Source organism: Hippocampus bargibanti, linkage group LG13 (genome assembly GCF_051943395.1).
Source record: "Hippocampus bargibanti isolate YZ-2025 linkage group LG13, ASM5194339v1, whole genome shotgun sequence".
In the NCBI taxonomy this organism is placed as follows: Eukaryota; Metazoa; Chordata; class Actinopteri; order Syngnathiformes; family Syngnathidae; genus Hippocampus; species Hippocampus bargibanti.
The window spans coordinates 16,372,768-16,395,594 of NC_142746.1; the positions used below are offsets into that span (position 1 = coordinate 16,372,768).

The 22,827-nt window shown below is 41.7% G+C and overlaps 1 protein-coding gene across 4 annotated transcripts in view; it reads right to left on the reverse strand.

Annotated features, from left to right (window-relative positions):
- Positions 1 to 22,827, reverse strand: part of lyst (lysosomal trafficking regulator) — a 51,855-nt gene that overhangs the window by 21,600 nt on the left and 7,428 nt on the right. For 2 of the 4 annotated variants that reach the window (XM_089011383.1, XM_089011381.1), the window contains exons 2-20: positions 22,121 to 22,209; positions 19,060 to 19,258; positions 17,052 to 17,142; positions 14,311 to 16,399; positions 12,455 to 13,394; positions 12,179 to 12,364; positions 11,112 to 11,277; positions 8,863 to 9,071; positions 8,689 to 8,755; positions 8,385 to 8,494; positions 5,920 to 6,289; positions 5,688 to 5,844; positions 5,429 to 5,602; positions 5,184 to 5,344; positions 3,265 to 3,455; positions 2,596 to 2,841; positions 1,277 to 1,450; positions 858 to 1,007; positions 52 to 189 (exon numbers count right to left, since the gene is read on the reverse strand). In XM_089011383.1, the coding sequence (XP_088867509.1) occupies positions 52 to 189; positions 858 to 1,007; positions 1,277 to 1,450; positions 2,596 to 2,841; positions 3,265 to 3,455; positions 5,184 to 5,344; positions 5,429 to 5,602; positions 5,688 to 5,844; positions 5,920 to 6,289; positions 8,385 to 8,494; positions 8,689 to 8,755; positions 8,863 to 9,071; positions 11,112 to 11,277; positions 12,179 to 12,364; positions 12,455 to 13,394; positions 14,311 to 16,399; positions 17,052 to 17,142; positions 19,060 to 19,258; positions 22,121 to 22,209 (5,907 nt within the window). Of the gene's footprint in view, positions 1 to 51; positions 190 to 857; positions 1,008 to 1,276; positions 1,451 to 2,595; positions 2,842 to 3,264; positions 3,456 to 5,183; positions 5,345 to 5,428; positions 5,603 to 5,687; positions 5,845 to 5,919; positions 6,290 to 8,384; positions 8,495 to 8,688; positions 8,756 to 8,862; positions 9,072 to 11,111; positions 11,278 to 12,178; positions 12,368 to 12,454; positions 13,395 to 14,310; positions 16,400 to 17,051; positions 17,143 to 19,059; positions 19,259 to 22,120; positions 22,210 to 22,827 lie in introns of all 4 variants that reach the window. The other 2 variants (XM_089011382.1, XM_089011380.1) reach the window with 2 other exon arrangements.

Consider the following 22,827-nt stretch of genomic DNA (forward strand, 5'->3'; position numbering starts at 1 on the left):
GCCAGGTATAATTAACGACACTTCGACGAGCACTTTTTGCTTTAAACACACCTGTAACACTTGACAGGTGAGCAGGAAGCGGTCCACCACTTCAGCTTTTAGGAACTGACGGATATTTAACACCTGGTAAGGATGGTGCACCCTGATCAGGATCTCCAAAGCAGCCAGAAGTGTCTCCCACACACCACACTAAACAGGGAGGAAAAAAAAAAACTTTCATGTATGTGTTGGAGCAATCTCTAAAAATGCTGTGCCTGCTTTCAACATGGTATTAAGCAGAAAAACAATGCCTGGTGGGAAGCCTGGGCATAGAACAGGGGTCACGGAAATGGTCCCCTGTGTCAACAGGTAGCCTCCAAAGGAAAACCTTATTAACTTATTCACTGTCAGACATGCAAAAATGTGTCCACTCCAGTGCCAGGGGTTTTGTCATTTTCACTCAAATTCCAGGACCTACAGAATGTTGAGTTTTAGGACTACATAAAGATCCAATGCAGTGTAAGAAAGCTTGGATTCTCTTCTTTCAACAGAAAATAGTTAATTCCTAAGTTATATGGGTCTGGAGTTATCTGATCTTGAAATGCTGTACAAAAGTCAAATGCTGCCCCCTCATGGGAGGGAAAAACATTGCCAGAGGTCTGACCAGCGCGTAATCGGAACTCCCAGCCAGAAAAACCAAAACAAATTTGGGAATGGCGCTCCAAGTCATATTTTCAATCCCAAATACATTAATGAATTGCAGTGAATTAAAAATTATAATTAAAATTAGAGTTAATAATAATAATTTCAGTACCACCTTTTTGTGCTACAACTCATATATACTGAATTAAAGGTCAAGCATTTATACAAACATTTACCTCTGCTTTCGACCAGATTTTCCAGTCCAACAGAATGTCCGAGAGCAGCCTGATGTCCTGCACCACAGCAATGGACTCTGGGTCCAAACGGAACTGACCATCATCCGCCAGTGTTAATATTGGTCTGCTGCAACACCCATCCAACAGAGTCTACACAAGACAAAAAGTGGCTGTCAGATTACATTGTACAGTATTTCTGGAACGCTTCCCGCTTTCATGTTTTAATCAGGGAGGATGTGGGGTAAAACAACTGGACAGTTTAAGTGAAATAAAGATCCCTTAATCCAATTGTCAGTGTATAATCAGTAAACCAAATGCAATCACAGTGTTATGTGACGGCAAAGTCTTTGATAACTATAAGGTAATCAGAAACTAGCCCTGAGAGACGTATTGTTTCACAGCAAAGATCGGATACTCACTTTCAGCATATGATATCCAACGATACATTTGGACTTGATGAGCACTTGGTGTATCATAGAGTAGCCATGGTAATAGACCATTTCATGGATGCGATGCCGGTTGAATTTGGACAGAGACAAGAGTATCTGCAAGGCCAAAGCCTGGGTCATCTCACAGTCACTCAATTCCACCGTCTAAGGAAAAAAAAGAGTCCAATCAATCGTCAGAATTCTTCTGAATCATCACAATGAATCACAATTTTTGTCATAAAAAAATGTCATCTGTAACTCATTCACTGCCAGATATGTGGAAAAAATTGTTCACTCCAGTGCCAGGGTTTTTTGTCATTGTCACTTGAATTCCAGGACCCACCAAATATTGAGTTTTAGGACTGCATAAACATTCAATGCAGTGTAAGAAACCTTTGACTCTCTTCTTTGATCGGAAATAAATATTTAATTCCTAAATTATATGGGTAGGCGGCCCGGTAGCCGAGTGGTTAGCACACCGGCTTCACAGTGCAGAGGTCGCCGGTTCGCGTCCCGGTCCGGCCTCCCTGTGTGGAGTTTGCATGTTCTCCCCGGACCCACGTGGGTTTTCTCCGGGTCCTCCGGTTTCCTCCCACACTCCAAAAACATGCATGGCAGGCAGATTGACCACTCCAAATTGTCCCTAGGTGTGAGTGTGAGAGTGACTGTTGTATGTCTTTGTGTGCCCTGCGATTGGCTGGCAACCAATTCAGGGTGTCCCCCGCCTCGTGCCCGAAGACAGCTGAGATAGGCTCCAGCAACCCCCGCGACCCTAATGAGGAATAAGCGGTACGGAAAATGAGATGAGATGAGAGAGAAATTATATGGGTATGGAGTTATATGAGCTTGAAATGTAAATATTGGCTCATATAGCTCTTTAACAACAGCTGAAGTGGGAACAAAGTGCTTCCATGGAAAACTAGGGAAATGCTGCCCCCTTGTGCAAGGTAAAAATATTGCCAGATGTCTGGCCAGCGCTTGATCGGCAAATGGCAGTGAATGAGTTAAGAGTTATTTATTTTATTTTTTTACTTTCCACACCGGAGATAAAACACAATTTGCATGTTAGGTCAAAATTACATGTTACAAGTAATTACACTCACACATTTAACAGTTTACAACTATGGTGTTCCATCATGGTCTTTAGCACATTCCTTCGTGTATAAAGGAGCTGTTGTATTGCATACACTGCGTGTTTACCACCAATCAAAAGTTCAGACGCATCAAAATTCATTCTATACTTGACTGATGCACGACAATGTGTGTCAAAAGATCTGACTGGCACATCTTTTTTTAAAAACTTCACTCACCTGTGCAAACAGGAAGACAACATTTCCCGTCCCTCCGATCTTATGCAGGACACTCTGCAGGCCTTGGGTTTCAGTGGGAAGCAGAGCCTTGAGAGCGGCGGCATCTAAGGAAACACTTTGTACCTCTCTGGAGCTGAACGGCCGCTGGGTAACCACGGTCTTGGTTTGCCCCTTCAATCTAATTACAGGCTCGTAGATTGTATAGACCCTAGGACTGCTGGGTGCATACACAACTGCCAGGCTCTCCTGCGATAAAACAGATTCACAACAATTCGGCCTTAATTTGACCTATTTGGTTGAGTCATAAGTAGACTGAGCCCAGCAAACCCTCATGATTGATACAGTGTTATTTTTGGAAGAAACAATGCCATTTTTCCCCTAAATGATTCCACTGTGGCTTCAGTTGTTTTCCATTTTTCATTCACCAAAGCTATTAACCTCCAAATCGATTAGCAATTACTACAAGGGAGCCACTTTCATGGTCACTGAAATAGCTGAGGTTTTACAACAAGATCACTTTCCGTTGAGGAAGAGCGGCTTTCTGCAGTGTGTCAGTAATGATGGGTAAATGACAGGGCACAATCCACGCAGACCATCAACGTGAACAATAAATGAGAGTCAAGTTGCTTTGCGTGTTACTCGTCACAAAGGGTGTCCATCAAGACTTACAACTAAAGCTGTTGTGTCCACATCCTTGCTTTTCATCAGAAGTTCGCGTACTCTGTCACACCTCAGCGCTTCTTGAGTGACAAACTTGGAGAATGACCCTGTAGGTCTGCCATAATTGCAAGGCATGATTGAGGTGAGGTCGGGCCCACTGCTGTACAGGAAGAAGGCCTCTTCGGACCCCACCCTGGCCCCTGGAAAAAACGAGGAATAAAATTATCGGTGAGGCACAAATCTAAAACTGAAGAATCAGAATCATATTTATTGGCTCAGTGTGTAGAAAACACAAGGAATTTGTCTCCGGTAGAATACGCTGCTTTAGTATCATCAAAAAAAAGTTCTACAGCCAAATTGTATTCTTTTTTTCTTTTACATCACAGTATAAACGATTTTTGAGAAATTTGGTGCAGTTGGTTGTTTCATTCAGTGTTTGATTTTAGCGGTGTGCCTTCTCCAAAAATCTCTTGATGACTGACAGATATCAGACAACATTACACCTTCAAGGACAACCGACATCTCCGGACAAGTTGTGTCCATAATTTGTAAAATTGCTTCAAATGACTTCTACTGAGCATATTTTACAAAAATTCCACCGCATATAGCTATATTTTACGTTTTAAGACTCGCGCTGAATATTCCGGAAATCTTGTTTTTGAGTTGGTGACGAGTCCTCACGTCCCTGAAGGAACGCCCCTGACCGAAAAAAGGACATTGTAGCAGTCCTTCCATCACGTCAATGCATTTTGCTGTACTTGTTTGGTCTGAAAACTTCGTGTTGCACCAAAAAGAGGCAGAAGAAGGCGACAAAGTAAAGAATTAATCAGCCTGTGGAAACGGGCTGATTAATTCCTTACACGGAGCTTTGTCGCCATTTTCTGCCTCTTTTTAGTGCTACATTTCCCGCCCCCAGATACCTCAAAATGGCACGGAATAAATTATTTAATCGATTGCAAACATGTATGCTTTCCTCTTCAGAACTATTTGAATCGTATTCATAACTGGATGAGTAACAAGAAAGCATATTGTCCGAATCTGAAGCCATTGTTTTGATTCTCGAGCAAGGCAAGACGTCTTGGGGTGACACCACGAACAAGGGGGCGGGACCTTCTGAAACTGGTTACTTCCGGGTTCATTTGTTTGCAGATTTTGGACACTAAGTCATTTTTATTGGTGTTTTGCATTAGACTAAAAATATCATACTGCGTGTTTTGGGTATTTTACATGCTATAAAACGTTTTTCTGATGTCAGGAAACAAAAAAGTGATGTAGGTTTTCCTTTAACTCACTCACTGCCATTCACGAATTTATTCGGGAATTGAAAATATGACATAGAGTGACATTCCCGAATTTGTTCTGGTTTTGTCTTTTCTTGCTTGGGTGCCGATAATGCGCGCTAACTGCTGCTTTAAACAATCAGATTTCGAGTTGGCAACCTAAAATTGATACCAGGGCCTTCTTGGAGGCGTTGGTCGACGTCAGCGTTTTCACAAACTATGATTGGCTGGTCACATGATTGGCTAGTCACTAACCAATCATAGTATCACTACCCACTGGTGATAAGTGCATACTGGCCAGACCTAGCACACTTTCTCGGTAGTGAGCTGCATAAGGAAATATACTGTGTTGATTTAATAGCACAATGGCAGAATTAGGAGAAGAAATGGATTTGGTTGCAGATTTACTGTGAAAGCCATTTTCAAGATGGACTTTTCAAGAAAGGACGGACATCATTAAGTAAGGTTGGTTTAGTTATTTCCTGGCTAATGGTACCCTCTAATGGTCTGAATCGTGTTATGACTGAGACGTAGCACTACTGAAGGCCTAGATGAAATCCATGGCCCGCCGCTGCTTACATCAGTGGCATGAACATGAAAGTGCCATCAGTTAATACAATGAGCAGAATCCATAAACAAAAGTCCTACCATTAAAGAGGAGTACTGTTCCCATGCTCCATTTGAAATGCTGTTTCGTCGCCTCGTCACAGGATGGGATACAGTGGCCCAACATGCAGAAAGTTTTATTGCTGTCAGACGATAAACTGGATTTTCGGGGTAAGGTGTAGTCCAAAAAAACTTCACATTTCCTGAAAAAGAAAGGAGAGTCGAGGTTTATCTTTTTGTTTATTGACAAATCGTTATATTGGTTACTGAAACATATTTGCACTCACATGATGCCACACACCCAAACAACCACACGGCCATGGATGCTCTTCTTGCCTTCAGGCTGCTGCGTGTAAGTGAGGCCAAGGTGCTGCCATTGGCCGGGTTGGAGAAGACCCTCAACAGAGTCTGCCTGCGCCAGTAGCCCTGCTTTTATCTCGTCATTTGGGTCAATACAAACCCTGTGGGAGCAGTGTACAAAAATCTAAACTTTGACAAAGTACTCCAATGTGTTTTATAGAAACTCTGGCGTATTAGAAAACTCACCTGAATGTGAGTGTGCCAGTAAAAAAGTCCGCCCACACTTGAAGCATGAGCGCTTTCGAGCCCATGGATAGAATATGAATGAGGCCTTTTTCCACGACTCTTTTTCTAGCTTGAGGTGAACCATGGTGAGTTTCAGCAGGAGGAGAGGTCTTCCTTTCTGGGAAAAGAGAAAAAAAACACAGAAATGTACAAACTGCATATCAATGACATTGACAAAATGATATGTACACACCCTTGTCGGTGTTTCCTGCACGTTCCTCTTGCTCCACCACCCTCAGCCACATGGAGGCGCTGAAGCCACTAGCCATATGAGGCCAGCAGTTCTGCCCCACTAGGGGCAAGTGGATCGGAGCAGTGTGCCAGGGAGAAGAACGTAGGTGACTTGGTCTGAACTCGCCGTCTCCCTCCCTGCGACCAGGAGACAGTTTGCCCTTCCAGAGCAGACCGACATTTTTCCCTCCAGCACTTCCATTTGGTCTGGAGCAAGGAGACAATCCTCCGGGTGTTGAGACTCCAAGGATTATTGGAAAGTCCAGCAGGTGAAGGGGCTCAATGTTCACATTTGCTTCAACAATTTGTAAGATGCCCTTCAGTAAAATCTCCTGCGAATCAATAAAATGAATATGGAATGAGGGATATAGCCACTTCCATTTTATTGCCTTGGAGTACAGGTATATATATGTATGCCTTTTCACCTCAAACCAAGAGTCAGATAAAATGATCAAATGTGTAAAAGCAAATTAACAGTACGACTAGGATTATGTGTCAGAATTAACTAAAATGGGAAAATGGTATTGACCTTCAATTTTATACCGAAGCATAAAAACAATCACACACATTTATGTGACAACTGCGGCTTTGCAGCTTATACAGGGGGGTCACTGTATTTCAATCATATTCTTTTGGAAATGTGGTTCTCGGAGACTATTTATAAAATATGTCTCCTGCCTCATAGGATATAATGGTGGTGCTAATTTGTAACAGCACATCTGTTCTACACACTTAGGTGTTAATTGTATGAGGAACCGGAAGGACCCAGATAAGCAAAAATGTGTTGATGTATTTCAAGAACTGAGAAGTGAATACAAAAAGTTAAAAACAGTCACCTAAAAAAATCACAAAATACATCTTGAATTTTGCAGTGTATAAGCACAATATTTCTTGTTGTGTTTATGCTTGCGCTATATATACTGTGACCGTAAGATAAAGCATCTTAAAGCACTTTGAATTTCTGTTTGTGATGAAATGTAAGGAAAGAGATGCCCATTTCACGGTAAGATCAGAGCATTGTCTTCAAATGGTGAGTATAGTTTTGCTTTTGAATGGCGCTGTTCCGATGACCATTTTGTGTTTGGGAGCCTTTTAATGAGTATCTTCATCTTTATTAAGTTAATATAATTGCTTGTTCTGTAGCTACAAGGGGACACAAGCCAGTGTAAGTGACGTTATTGTCACGAGAACGGTGAAAACTGACATCTTGTTTGGGTTTGTGCGTGTCTAACGAGGGCATGCATTCGCTGATAATTTTAAAACAAAAGCCAATCTGGTGCCGATGCAATGCAAATCCCAGTTGAGTCACACAGACGGACGCTAGCTAAACTAAAAGCTATGATGGACAGCCCCTCCCACCCCCTCCTGCCCACACTGACAGCACTGGGTAGCTCCTTTAGCCAGAGACTATTACACCCGCGCTGCAAGAAGGAGAGGTACCGCCGCTCGTTCCTACCGACTGCTGTCAGGCTTCACAATTCTCAATGATCACATGTGAAAAAAAAACAAAACTGGACACTTGTAAATATGGGTTGTTGCAATATATCAAATGCATCTCTTGATTCTGCACTATGTACAGTTTTTTTTCTCTTATGGAATGGTTTTGCACATTTACATTTGCACAGTACACAGTTGACATTTTTATTTTGTTATGCTTAGAATATCGTGTTTTCTATCCTTTCATCCTACCCCAACCCCATCCCTTTTCATTGCTGCTGTGGACTGCAAATTTCCCCATTGTGGGACGAATAAAGGTATTCTGATTCTGATTCTGACAGTTAGTTTGGGTGTCCTCAGGTAAATTGTTGAGATTCAGCCATCCAGTTTTGTTGCACTGTAGTGTGTACACATGCTTAGGATTACTTCAGTAGTACATCAATACACGGTCAGAATTTGGAGTGAAGCGACATTGTAAACTTTCATCTCGAACACAAACTGCAATACTATTCACTGTGCGGCAGGGGTCCTTAAAGAGCTAATATGAATGAAACATTGAGTAATGTTGTTTTCAAGGCTTGGAATGGATTAACATTTTTTACATTGATTATAATGAGAAGTGCTGTTTCGGTTTTTGAACAGGTTTCTGGACGGGACTATACATCAGTTCCTTGTTTCACATCACTCATTGTGAGCAGGCGTCTTAGTATTGTTCAATGCTAGCTAGCTAGCTTTCTATCTATTTGAGTTATTCCGGGTTGAGTGAACGCTGGCGCGTATGGCTGCCACTGCTCACCCAGAGAAAAACTTTATCCTGTGACAGTAAAGTGACCTTGAGTTTTGAAAAGCGCTTATAAATGAAATGTATTATTATTATTATAATGAACCATTTTGAGACATTTCAATGACTCATTGGTTCATGAGGCTTCACCTTGCCCATCACGATTAGCAACTGACCAGTACATGTGACATAGAGTGTTTACTGCTTACAGTAGGTGGAGTCTTGTCCAAAAAGAGACGGATCAATAAAGCCAGTTCCTCTGCTGTGATTCGTTGGCTCACCATGGCAACCAGCAGCTCCACGATGACAGTCTGGCAGTCTGAGTGTAAACGAATTAAGAAGATTACACACATTTACACTATTTCATTCACAAGAGGTATAGACCCTGGCAATACCTCTAAATATCACAATTCCTATAAATCTATATATACTGTAGCTGCCAAATTGATCCAAGAAATCCAAAGCGTTTTTTTGCATCAATAAAATGTGAACAAATTATATTCTACAACGAACCTTTAAAGGAACGGTCGGCTTTGCTCAGGATATTATAAAAACCAGACAGGATGGTTTTGACTCCTCCCTGTGAATAGAGCAAAACATCAGTCATATTTAGGAGTCCAGTAGTGGAGCAAAACTACTACAGTTGCATTTTGGTGGATGAAATAAACAGGGAAAAGTTCATCTGACCTGGTCATAGAGTAGAGCGGCATTGCGGTGGTTGGCGCGAACTGTGCTGAGTAGGCTGTGAAAAACATGACTCACGACATCTAGGTCGGGAGAGCCAGTGGCCAGGAGTTGCAACTGGATTGTACAGATCTCTGGGAAAAGCAGCATGCCACGCCCCGGGCCGTCTGCAACTGTCACAAATTCACATTGCACAGACTCCACCTTCAATCCTGAGGGAACAGCCAATGAAACGCAACACTAAATCAGAGAGACACTGAGGAGAAAAGGAGACATGGACACATCTTAAACCCCCTGCTGACTGATGCAATGGTTAAACAACCCCAAGTGGCTGCTTAAACAGTGTCACAAACCATGGGATGACTGCTGATAAAATGCAGCTTGGGAATCTGATTTTGCTTTAATGAGAGCAGCCCAGCAGTCTCTCACGTGCCTTGTCAAAACTCTTTTTTTAATTGAGTAATGTAAATCCCCTGAAGTTTATACTACTCGATTTGGTTGTGTAAGTTTGTAAGACAATTGTCTTACAAACTTACACAACCAAATCGGGATCTGGTTCAAGCTTGAACTCAGATGCAAATATAAATTTTCATAATCGTCTTGTTTCTTTTCAGATATTAAAAGCTGAACACAGTTAACTCATTCACTGCCAGACATATGAAAAAAATGTGTCCACTCCAGTGCCAAGATTTTGTTACTCAAATTCCAGAACCCACAGAATATTACGTTTTAGGACAACATAAACATTCAATGAAGCATAAAAAAAAAACTTTCCTCTCCTCGTTCATCAGAAAAAAAGAGTTAATTTCTAAATTATATGGACCTGGAGTTACATGAGCTTGAAATGGGGGTACAAAATACAATACATACATATTGATTTATATAGAGCTTTAACAACAGCTGAAACAAAGCGCTAACATGGAAAAAAGGGAAATGTTGCCCCCTTGTCAAAGAGAAAAAAAACATTCCCAGAGGCCATGGCCAGCGGTTTATCGGCACCCAAAACAAGAAAAAACAAAACCCCAGAAATTCAGGAATGGCGCTCTACGTCATAGGTTCAAATCCCGAATAAATTCGGGAATGGCAGTGAATGAGTTAAAAAAGTAGGGGTAGGTTAAATGCCAACTGTCCAACTAATCTCATTTAGAATCTGGGGGAAATTGATCATGGTATATGAAAAAAACAAAACAAGCATATCACATGTAGGTTGATCTGATAAAAGAAGAAAACAAAATTTGTGGGTTTAGCCACTTGTGCCCCGAAAAAAAAAGGAAAATGGCAGTGTACAAACAAGGAAAAGTCATTCAGAGTAGTTCCCTTTGACGGAAATTACCACAATACATTACATTCCACAGTCAGACACCGTGCCCACAAACATGCAGCTTCCTCGTTCTAGTGTATTTCTCATTTAGACAAAATTCTCATGAACTAAGACAATAGGATTGTATTAAGAAACAAAGATCTCCAGGAGAATGGATTTTTAAACCCAGTGGTCTAAAATGAGGTCAATATTTTGGATTCAAGGTTGGGAATGTTTTCCAGGAAGTAGATGTTTAATGGTGATTTAACAAATCACAAGATCCAGCTCATGCGGCACAATGCGCTGAGTAGCCTGCAGTTGTAAAACACAAAACAATGATTGTATTCTGAGGAGGTGAAGGAGAGAATGTGTCTAATTAGGCTGTGTCTTAAACCTTCAAGACCAAAGCAGAAATGCAGGGGTTATGTATGCGATAGCTAGGGGTTAAGGAAAAAAAACACGTGCAAAGGAATAATTCTGCAAAGTCATACAAGTATGCAGAAGGTGGTATTGCCAAATATCATTTTAGTGCCGCATGTTGTTATTCACTACATGACATTCAAAAACACATTTGACTATTTTAAGAATAACAGTTAAAATGGTAAGAGATTTGTCATGACTGGGAAAACTACTTCAAAACATTTTACTAGGAGGATTTTTCTACACATTTTGGTTTCCCAGAGTTAAAAATAAAGGTATTTATGGGTTGAGGAAAAAAACACACATTTTATTCAATTAATCAAGACTATATCTGTTGATGTTTATGACAAACAGAAGATAAATATAGATGATTTATAGTTAGAGCCTTATGTGACTTCAGTGGCAGTGTGGTGGCTGTTTAAAAAAAAAAAAATAAAAATTAGCAGTGATGTTTACCCAGGTCAACAAATGATTCTGATAATGATGTGTTGACGATTCTTTAAAGGATCGGTGCGGCTCAGTGTGGTCCTACCCTCTTCCTGGTTGGCCATGTCCTCAGGGTTGCTTTCGCTGTCTGCGTCGTAGCCTTCCTCCTCCTCCTCCTCCCCAGTGGTCTTGGCTCTGCAGCTCTGAACACCGTCCACCTCCTCTGATAGATCGCCTGCTGGGGCTGCCCCCTCTGCCGACACTTGGAACTTCTGATAGAAATACCGCAAGAGGAAAAAATAGGGGGAAGAGATGCAAGGGGAAGGGAGATGTGGAGAGAAAACGAGAGAGAAAAAATGGTGAATATATTTTCATGTACATCACTCGCAATACAGCACAGGTGAATAAAATGCTAACCATTCAAACGAATCAAACTGATTCGGAAAAAAAGGCCATATACTGCAGTATAAATACAATGATTATCATCTGACTTGCGCAGCACTCAGGGAACCAAGTTCCTCGTTTCATATAACTCGTCATCAAGAGCATGTAGGTGGGCGGACACACACACACACACACACACACACACACACACACACACACACACACACACACACACACACACACACACACACACACACACACACACACACACACACACACACACACACACACACACACACACACACACACACACACACACCGTGCACACTCAAGTAAACAAGTCTTAAGCATTAACTGATTCATCAAAGAGGCTGACGATTAAGCATAATTCATTCCCTGTTAAAAAGAGGACAAGATGCTGTGTGAATCCATGTGACAACATCCTAGAACAACAAGCATTTGTCTCAGGGGTGTAGCAAGAACCTTTAAGCTTGACAGAACATATTCAAAGGGATCATGTGAACGCCACACACTGTATGACTCAGTGAGAATGAACTACGTGCTTCAGAATGAGGTTAAATCGATTATATAAAAAACATGAACTTTGCTGTGTTGGCTGAGTCACTCAAGCATTTTAAAAGCCCCACTAACGGGCGACTTTTTGTTGAGAAGAAATAAAACCTGATCAGTGGAAACAAATGTGACTGTTATTTTTATTAGTGGTCTAACTTTAATACTATATAGGACAGCATTAGTTTATAGGATGATAAAAAGCATAGTGTCACTTACAGCATCTCCAAAGGCAGGACTCACCCTGTCTGGCTTCTCCTCAGGGGGATCGGGAGGGGATGACACATCGGCCAAAGCCACTCTCAGCAGAGAATCAAAGAGTGGCACGGCGAGCTCTGAATTTACCACCCCTGAGCAAGAGAGCTGGTCTCTCACTTCCAACAGTGTGTCTCCCACTGACTGAAGCTGCTAAGAAAACATGTAAACTTACTTGAGACACTCTGAACACCTGAATATTTGTATTTTGCATTTAATAGCTGAAGAGGGGATTTATACCTGAAAAGAGAGCTCAGAGTCCGTCCTCTGCAGGGCTGAAGTGGCACTGTTTAGACAAATAGCCAACAAAGCCTCAAGAAGGCGAATGCTTTGTAACTGCCACTCTTCCTCCTGCCTCTTGGTTGGATCTCTGGTTTTCCCCTCGGCTGGAGAGCTCTGAATTGAATCTTGACCTTGCTCATCTACTCCAAGCGGTCTGACAGGGACAGTGGACTCTGGGCTACTTTTGGCCTTGAGTTCTTTCTTCTTCTTTGCTTTGCCATCTTTGGTTTTATAGGAAAGCTTCTGAATAACCATGCTCATGAGACGCAAACAAACATCTAACCCTCCTAGTCTAAAGAACTGCCTCTGGAACAAAGGGTCGGCCTGGTAGACACGACGACACACTGACCAAACGTCGGCTGCCCGTCTGATCTGTTCTTTGGAGGGTAGTGTCACACTGTCTGGAGACAGGTACACCAAACGCCCGCCTAGAGGCTCACTAGCTGTACTGTCATAACCTGAAGTGTCTTCAGAATCATTTGCAGAGTCCCGGTCAGAGTCAGGCTCTTTGCTTACACACAGAAAGGCAACACAGAGGAAGAGATTAATGACATGGAGGTGTGTCTCAGCTTGGCTACGGCTTGCTCCACGGCCCTGCCCGCTACGACCTTTGTGGTGCGGATATGCCTCCTTTAGCACTTCATAGAACTTGCTGAGGCTCTGAGGACCCTCTCCAGATCCTCTAGGACCCAGATCCTCAGCTAAGTTTGAAACTGTCGGTTTCTCTTCTGCAACAGCGATTTCCAACTCCTGGAACACGCTTTCAACTTGTTGGTGTGCAAAACTGGTTATCAGGGTCTCAAATACCTTCAGAGCTAAAGGACAGGTCTGATCAAGATGTACCAGTTCTGTCATCTGGTTGAGGCCATTGCAGCTGATGAAAAGGTCTCTGATAACCCTGTGATGGAAATATTTGTCAGAATTGAATCATGAAAAAAAAAAAATAATAAAAAGAAAACAAGTGTGACACTGCATTTTACAGATCACAAAACATTCTCATCTGCAAAAAAACGTCAACATGATGGGATGTTTGTTTGACTTTTCAAGACCGGTTCACATGTATCATTTTCTGCGGGGAAATGACAAATGCCATTTTCAAAATGTTGTGAGACAATGGACTCTAAAAATGTGTTTTCCAGAGGTTTCCAGCAACATTCGGTAAAGATGCTATGCGATTTACACGATTATATTGTGCTTAATCTGCACAAAATTGGGTCTGTAGTTTATTATTTGATACGATGAAGATATACCTTCAGTCCAACATCCAGAAAATAAAAACGTTTTCAAACAGACTCCGTTCTATAGCTACTTTTGAGTGACAATTTTATGAATATATGGCATATGATGTACCAACGCAGAACTTTTAGCAGAAACATCTAATAAACAGTGAAATTGTAACTCAATGTTATGCAAGTGTAGAAAGACAGCCTCCGTGGATGCTCCAGTGCTGTATCCTTGTCACATAAGCCAACAACAGTATCCCACGTCACTTGCTCATCACAAAGCTTTGCTAAATTATTGATCAGCATCAATTAGCAATGACAAGGTTGGAGCGATCTAATGATGATGTGTTAAATTCAATGATCATGTAATAACAAGAAGAAGAAAATAGAATTTCATTACACTTTTCCAAACCAATGATAAAAGCATTATTTTCATCCTTCAAAGTCTTAAAATAGATTACTGACATATTTCAGATAAACAATTCTTTAGGAGTCACACAACTTTAGGAAAAGACTTTAAGCACCGAATAGCTCAAAGAAGTATTGACAATATTATGTACAGAGGCAAAAAAAATGCCACTGATATCTTACCTGGATTTGACAAGGGCAGGTAATGCTTGCAGATACACGAGAAGAACCTCTATAGGCAGGCACCGTGTGTGATAGCTGCAGACTTGAGTGCAAACTGTCGAAACCCCAAGCTGCTGGGCATGGTGGACTAGCTCGACTCCTCGCTGTAGCACAGGGCTGAAGATGTGTGTGTAGAGCTGCCACTGCACCACCGCATTTCCACGCAGTGTCAAGTGGCACACATGACCAGCTACATGCTGGCTCAGGTGCCAGACGTCTCCAAACACTAACTCTTGGTAAGCCTCAAGGGCATCCCACTTCCATAACATGTCCTCTGCTCCGCCCCCACTTGGCAGAATCCCTTGGGAGCGGTAGCACAGGGTGGTAGATATAGTTGAAAGTTCCCCATGTTGTAGCGTCTCCTCAAGACCTGGCAACTGACTATGGTCCAAAGTGCAAATGTTACACGAAGCAAGCTTTGCTCTCTCCGAAGGCTGTCCTCCACCAAGCTGGTCGAGAATTAGCCTGGCAAGAACACTAAGAACTTGAGACTGATAACTACGTAAACCCGGTGCTTGGAAAGCGCCCAAGAGTGGCCGAATCACTGAACGGGGGTCCATACAACAGCAGATTCCAACAGCCTGCACCCCAGCGAGTACCTGCAGTACGGCTGGGCCACTGGGTGACAAGCGCTGCAGGAGGCGCAGACATTGGTGAGCACAGGCGGCGAGGCAGCAGCAGCGTTCCGGATAACGCACCGCACCATCCTCCGTTCCTTCCTTCCCTTCGCCACCCTCGTCAAATGGGTTAAGCCTAGCAGCCATTTTAAAAGCTGAGACAGGCAACCCAGAGAGATCTCTGTGATGATGAAGAAAGTGGGAATATTCACAGCGTCGATGACGACGTCGAGCACACACGGACTGATGCAGCTGTTCTGACTTTGCTTTCTTGACTGCACTTATGATCTTGAAGACCCCGCCAATTAAACCCCGTAGCCTTTCTGAAGCCTCGCCTCCTACTTCTGAATCCCTGGCCAGTTCCTCCAGACGCAGTACAGTTGTTTCAAAAAGTTCCAGACCACGGTGTTGGACAAATTCATGGATGAGGTCTAGTGCTTGACTAAAGAAGAAGGGGTTGGGCGTTGAGGCCTGGAGGCAACCCAGAAGGACTTGCAATACTCCTTCGAGAAGTTCAGGCAGCAGTAGCGCTCTGTGGCGAAAGCGAGAAAAAGAAAAATCTTCTTGGACTTCTTGTAAGGTCTTTTTTGGTCGAGGAGCAAATGGATTTGTCTGTCTGTCTAGGCAGCTTTGGATTTTCAGAGTGGCCCGTAACAGGTCAGTGAGGCTCCGTCTTAGGCTATCGGGAAGGGTTTCACTTTGATTGACATCTACTGACATCAGGTGCAAAATGGTGCGCAGAAGCATCCTTTGGACCAGTGCAATCGGCTCTTCTCTCCAGCCCCCGGCAAGCTCCTCAGCGCCTGCTCCACCACCGCCTCCAGGACCACAACAATCTCCAAATTCAGTCAGAATCTCAGTGAGAGTCGGGACAACACTGACTGCCAAACCGGGATTGTGATTGATGGTCATATCAAATTTACACACTTTTTCCAGCAATGACAGTAACACATAGCAGAGGTCAAAGGGTGAGTTCTCCATGCGATTGAATATTAACATTGCCGCTGGGTCTGTCAGAGTTTCGGTATCCATTGCGTGAGATCCAGAGATTCTGGGATGGGGGTATGGCACACTCATGCTTTCAGTGGTGGTGGTTGCTGTGTCTGTTAACTGCGTGGCTTCCAAACGATGATGTAGATGTTGTACACGGACGGTAGAGCCATGCGATTTTCTGTTTCTTGTTCCACTTGGGCCTGACTTGTCTTCGGCATTGGCTTCTGAATCTGAGGTAGAAACTTGGGAGCGGCGAGCATCTTTTATGGAGTATTTCTGGGCTGTCCTCCGTGACCTCCTTGATTTCCAGGAGCCACTGCCAACACGTGGCCTCTTTCCGGTTTCCTGTTCATCTGTCCCGGGCTTCTGTCCTGCTCGAAGAGGTGCGGGCTTTACCTCTCGGCTGAGGAACACCTCTAATAGAGACGGCAGGGTGAAATCTGTGAAAATATAGAGAAATGTTGGGTGTAGGGTATCTGGAAATACACAGCGAATACACCTCTCAGGTAATTTCTATTGGACAGCCACACAGCTTACGCCACATTTCGCTTTAAAATTATGTTTTATTGACATGGTGGTACACGTACTGAACGTAAGGGGCAACTGTCAGGGACCATTACCTACTTGTAAAAACACATCCACTGAGTAAGAAAATAATTATAGTAAAAAAATGTCTAGTGTCCATGCCAAAGACGATTGTCAGTGAAGTACTAAATACCGGTGTCATCCGAGGGTCAAGGGCTCCTGTCAGCACTCAATATTCTATAATGTAGTTCTCACTTTTGTTCGGATTTACAGCATTATAAACAAAATATGGGAAAAAAGCGAGGAAAGTAAGTCATGTTGTGGTATTGCAAAGGCAAAGTAAAAACAAGCCATATCCACTTGTACTTTAAGATTCTTTATCAAGATCATAAGATAATTCAGAGTGCAAATCTGTGAGCGCAGAAAACATGAAATTAATTCTGCTGGACAGTTTGTTGTATAATTTACCTCAGTGTGCATACAACAAAGAATTGCAGTTAGTTATATTGTTATTAATTACAGTATGAGTATTTGATGTTGCTGATGAGTGTCATAATGAGTACAAACCTGCCGCTTTTTCTTCCTGAACAGGGATCTTCCACACCAGTGGCAGTAGAGAGAGCAACAAAGTGAGCAGTTCCTCTCGACAAGTCAGCTCCTAAGTGTGCAACAAGACATACACGAGTTACCTCGAAAGCCTCCCTTCTCTCCTTTTGGTGACACTCTGATGTCACATTGAGACACGCCCATCAGGACAAAGTGAGCGCAATCCACAATATTCACTTACTTTTCATGACTTAGAGTCATTGGAAATGACAATAACCTTTTGATTATGACTTTTTATACTAGTGATCGCCTATTTTATGAAAAATTGCCTTGTTACAGGTTCGGAGAGATCGTAGCAGAGAAATGACCACAAACAACGACTGTGTGTGTGTATATATATATATATATATATGTATTTATTGATAAAACACACAGCAATTTACAGCATTTCCCGATCATGAGTAATTACGCTAGACACAAACTGTCACCTCTATGCCCCCACGTAAAGACTCCAACATCGCGGTTAAGATCCAGAATAGTATACCTTATCGTTGACAGAGGGCGGAGAGCCGGCAAAAACACCCCGGTTGAGTAATCTGGACTGGAAAACCCAAAGCTGGACACTCGTGCACAGTTCACAGCAGACTCTAACCGATATTGAGGAAAACCCCATCTTATAGACCCACTCAGGTGGCCAGCCTGTCCACGCAGGAGATGAGTCATTTCTCCTCCTTTCCCTCAGCCCCGGACTAACGAGCAATTTTTTGGCAAGCACACAAAGGCGTGTGAAAACATGCAGTTTCCAAAACCAAAACAAATTGGGTCAGTGTGACCGATTGTGCCAGTGTAACCGAACAAACCGTACCCAGGTGTTTCGACTCAGAAAAACAAAAAAGCGAATACAAAACAATCAATGTGAAAAGCAAAAAGTGAAACTATATGTGAGTCAGCTCAGGACACCAATAACCATTTTTTCTTCCTTCATTGCCATATTATGCTTTTTTGATGAAAGTAATCAGTAAATCTTTGGTGCTAACAATGTAGCATCTACATAACACTTTGGCTTCAGAGACCTCAAGGATCTCATGTCTCCGCATGGCATTCCTCACTGTCATGTGCTAATTAAAAACGATCAACCAACTTTGTCAAGTGTCCACAAAAAAAATATCATCATAATAATACCATCAGTGTGTAAAAGTCTTCTTAATTGGTGAGATTAAGTGCAGGTGACAATACAGTAGATGTCAAATTAATATCCATTCATTTTAGACACTGTCAGGCAGTTGTGCTGGTGCACCAGAACGCAATATTTCACCTCACAGATGTAGTGTACTTGTATCATGGAGTTGTTTTTGATCAGTATGACCACATAACTGGAAACTTTTATATGGTCCAAAAGGTACATTTTGTAAGACTATAGTGTTTTCCCCATTGTGGTACAATTCCAATTATCAGATCCAAATTCCTAGTTGGTTTTAACTCATTCATGAAATTATTCGGGAATTGAAAATATGATGTAGAGCGTCATTATCGAATTTGTTCGGGTTTTGTTTTTCTTGTTTGGGTGCCAGTAAAGCGCTAGCCATGGCCTCTGGAAATGTTTATTTCCCATTCCACAAGGGGCAGAATTTTTTTGCTCCATATTAGCGCTTTGTTCCAGCTTCAGCTGTTGTTAAAGCGCTATATAAACCCAATTTATGTATTGCATTTTATCTTGGACAGCCGCCCTCATTTCAAGCTCAGACAACGGATTGAAATGGACAGAATTAAAGTCACCTCACCACAAAGGGCCTTGAATAACTTCTAAGTGGCCACAAGAGGACAGCAAACAAACAAATCCGCATTCTCACCAATAGTAGTGTTCACTGTGAAAATGTTAAGTATGGCACGGTACAATATTTTGTAACCAAAGCTTAGCACAGAACTGAACGTGACCAGAGACTGCTGGGATGTGACATGGAGGATTTTGAAAGGTCATTGCTGACATGTACATGTATTATGATTAATTTGTGGCAGTGAACATTCTCACCTGGTCAATGATGGAATCCAGGGCGCTAAGCAACAGAAATCCCCTTCCTCTGACGAGGTACTCTCCTAATGCAACCATATGACTTTCCTCCTCATCCTCCTCCCGTGCCTCCACTCTCTGTGCTACCGCACTGCACAGTTGGTGTACATCAGTCAGGAACTCCCTTGCCAGCGTGTTACTGGCCCCACTCATGTCTGAGCTAAAAGAAAAGGAAACAGAAAGGCAGAATACTATATATAGAGAGATTTTTTATTTTAGATACAGTCAATGTAAAAAGTGTACACAGCAAAATATCACAGGAAATAATCCTTTACATATGTATATATGTACATATATACACATGTAAAGAGACAGAGTCGGAGACTTCCAACTTCAAACTGTCTACATCAGCATCTGTCTGTCTATCTATTTTGGTCTACAGGACACACTGAGCAAGTCAACAAAAACCTCATCATTTTCAATGATGACAGATGTAGTCCTCGTGGGGGGGATGATATTGTAAGCTGCTGGTGCAGTGCTGATGTGATAGTGGTTGCCACGGCAGTGTCTGACAGAAGCAATATACATACAAAAAGAAATTAATTTATGTTCATATTATTCACGCAGTGATTATATATTGTCACTGGCTCAAGCGCCTCCTCAATGGTGTTCCATGTTTGTTTACATAAAATGGTGGGGAGTAACAGTGGCACAGTACAAGATATGTAAAATTGTTTGCTGACTGGGACTTTCTTACACCTAAGCAGGGGAGAATAAATGGAATAATAATCCACCACATGGGAATTTCCTTAAAACGGTCCATAAAATACTTTATAAGTACAAGTGCCACAAATGTTGATTGGAATGTTACAGCTTGGGTTGTTTCAAGGGAAAGGAGAAAAATGAACAGACTTGCCATGTCAGACTGTCAAGAGTTTACACACAGTGTACAAGCAGTAGACCACGTTGTAGCTAATGCCTACTGTAAAACAATGTGCTGTTAAACTTTTGAGTCAAAACATACTGAGTGGCACTTTTAAGGTGATCATGTATGCCCTATGGTACAGCAGTACTAGAGTAGGGAAAACAAAAATACAAAAAAAATGAACTAATTTCTGGCGACTCGAACAGTATAAAGTCTGTGGTCCCAACTATGCACATTCATAGTCAACATTCCATTTATAAAGCGGAGCTAGTGACAATTGACCCCTATCGTGTCTCGGACTAAAACACATTTTAATCGAAAACAACCATTAGGAAGATAATAGCTGGGAGTGTTGACCATCAATGACACAACACTATGTATAACAATGCAGCCAATATTTTGCTCTTTTCGCACACACTATACAATTTTTGTTGCCAAACCAGATGTTATTGGGGAAGTCAGTTTCCTACCAGTAATCTTGTGTATATTCCAAGCTTGATTGCAGCTCGAGTGCTAGCTGTGTCGGCATACCTTCTCGCGCGGCGACTGACTGAATTTTCTGTTCTGCCGAGCAAATTCCATTAAATTGGAATTTCAAATGGAAGCGTTCCAGATTCGCAGCAGATCAGCGTATCACATGAAAGCATGTGATGTCACATGGCAAGGGGGACTGGCCTTGGGAATACAGAAGAGCCTCCAATGACCTGCAGAGGACCTCTGAATAATAGAACTGTCACTCACAAAAAAATGCTTTTGTATTCTCCAGCATAGCTTTGAATGGGGCAAGCTTTATATTGCCATGACTTGACTTTTCTACAAGATGAGAAGGTTTTGGAGCACAATTTAGTAATCATTGTAGATATGTTCTATATATGTTCTTATCACAAATGTAATCGCTTTGTCAACATATACAATAGATATGAAGTTTTGCTTATATCATCTCACCGAGAACACACATGGCTGGCAGGATTTATCTTTTTCTTTACAAAGAAGAATATTTTACACTTAACTTTTCAATTTCTGTCATTAAAAGATAAAACAGAATACTACTACTACTACTACTACTACTAACTACTAATAATAATAATAATAATAATAATAATAATAATAATAATAATAATAATAATAATAATACATTTCATTTATAAGCGCCTTTCAAAACTCTCAAGGTCACTTTACAGTCACAGGATAAGTTTTCCTGTGGGTGAGCAGCGGCAGCCACACGCGCCAGCGTTCACTCAACGCGGAAGTAACTCAAATAGAATAGTAAGACAAATAGATAGAAAGCTATCTAGCAAGCCAATAGATAGCTAATAGCTAGCCAGCTAGATAGCTAGCCTGCCAGATAACTATTGTACGGTATTACGGAAAAGACAAAGACAATTGCAGAACTCAATATTTCAATATTTATTCTTGGTGGATGCCATTTTTCAAATTTGTTCCTGTTTTGCATTTGCATTTTTTTGCATTATAGCTAAGATAGATGAGAAAAATATCACAACCTCTGCATAAATGCAAACATGCAGTGCAGTTCAACAGCATTCTAAACTTCAACAATTGAAAGGGTGACACTGTCCGACAGCTTTGAACCAAATCTCAGATGTCAAGACTTTGGACGAGTTCATTGGGGTGGCTTTTGTTGCCAAGTCAAATCTTATATTGCCCGCAGCTTTTCACCATCTCTAATGAGCACAAATGTCTCATACAAACATATCAAATCTCAGACTTCCTCTGAAAGAAACCAAAACTTTAAAGGCACATTCAAAATTCCAAAATGTCCCACACTTCCTCATTTACTATGAAAATTTAATTTGCTGCACATAATGTCAGGAACTTAATATCTCTCAATTTACAGTAGTGATCAAACAAATGAATAGCCAAACATGTTAAGCGGTCTTAAACTTTTCAGATGAGCTTTTAATTGATTAACTTTAGAATTGTGCTCCAAATTTCATGAACTAACGCATAGATTTTGATCTGCGACACACTGAATTGCTACACTTCCATTGTACTGATACCCAACCTCTCAGTAACGCAAACTCAAGTGGCTTACGGAACGCTAATCATCAGGGGCAAGGGGGCTTATTTCATGAAGTCTGACATTTTTATAGCAACGTACACAAAACCTTAGAGACAGAGGCTAAAAATGGCACCTACCAGAATTTCAGAGCATCTTTGGTGTGATGAGGATGATGCTGCACATAGTGGAAGAGACAGAGGAAATTTTCTAGACTCTGGAGGCTGACCTGATGGGAGAAGATGACACACACACAAATGTTTCAGTGCCACAATAAATAATTTTCTTCACGTTGAGCCATCAAACCCAAGAGCGTGATTACAATGCACTGTTGTATATCTATTGTTCATCTCGAAGTGTAAATTTATTTTTCTTTGCATATGTTAAATATACTGTATGTTAGGATTTACATTGTATGTTTGGCTCATTACTGGGTTAAAATGCACTACTTTGCAAAGTTAAAGTTTGGCTTTTGCATATTGGGAACATGGTTTGAACGTCGTTGTACTAAGTTCATCCTGTCTACTTGATATCTAATATTGAGCAGATTCTTTACTTACAGACAGTGTAGGTGTTCAATTAGCTGACATGTTCCGGCGACTACTTCCGCCTTCGTTGTCGTCGTTTGGACGTAGGCGGAAGTAGTCGCCGAAACATGTCAGCTAATTGAACACCTACACTGTCTGTAAGTAAAGAATCTGCTTAATATTATATGGTTTGAACGTGTTTGGAAAATATTAACCGTTCAGAAAATTATCTCTGTCCCAAAATTAGTACTGTATTTTACAATGTACGTTTAAGGCGCGCTGCAGTATAAGGTGCAACCCCAATGAATGTTATATTTTCA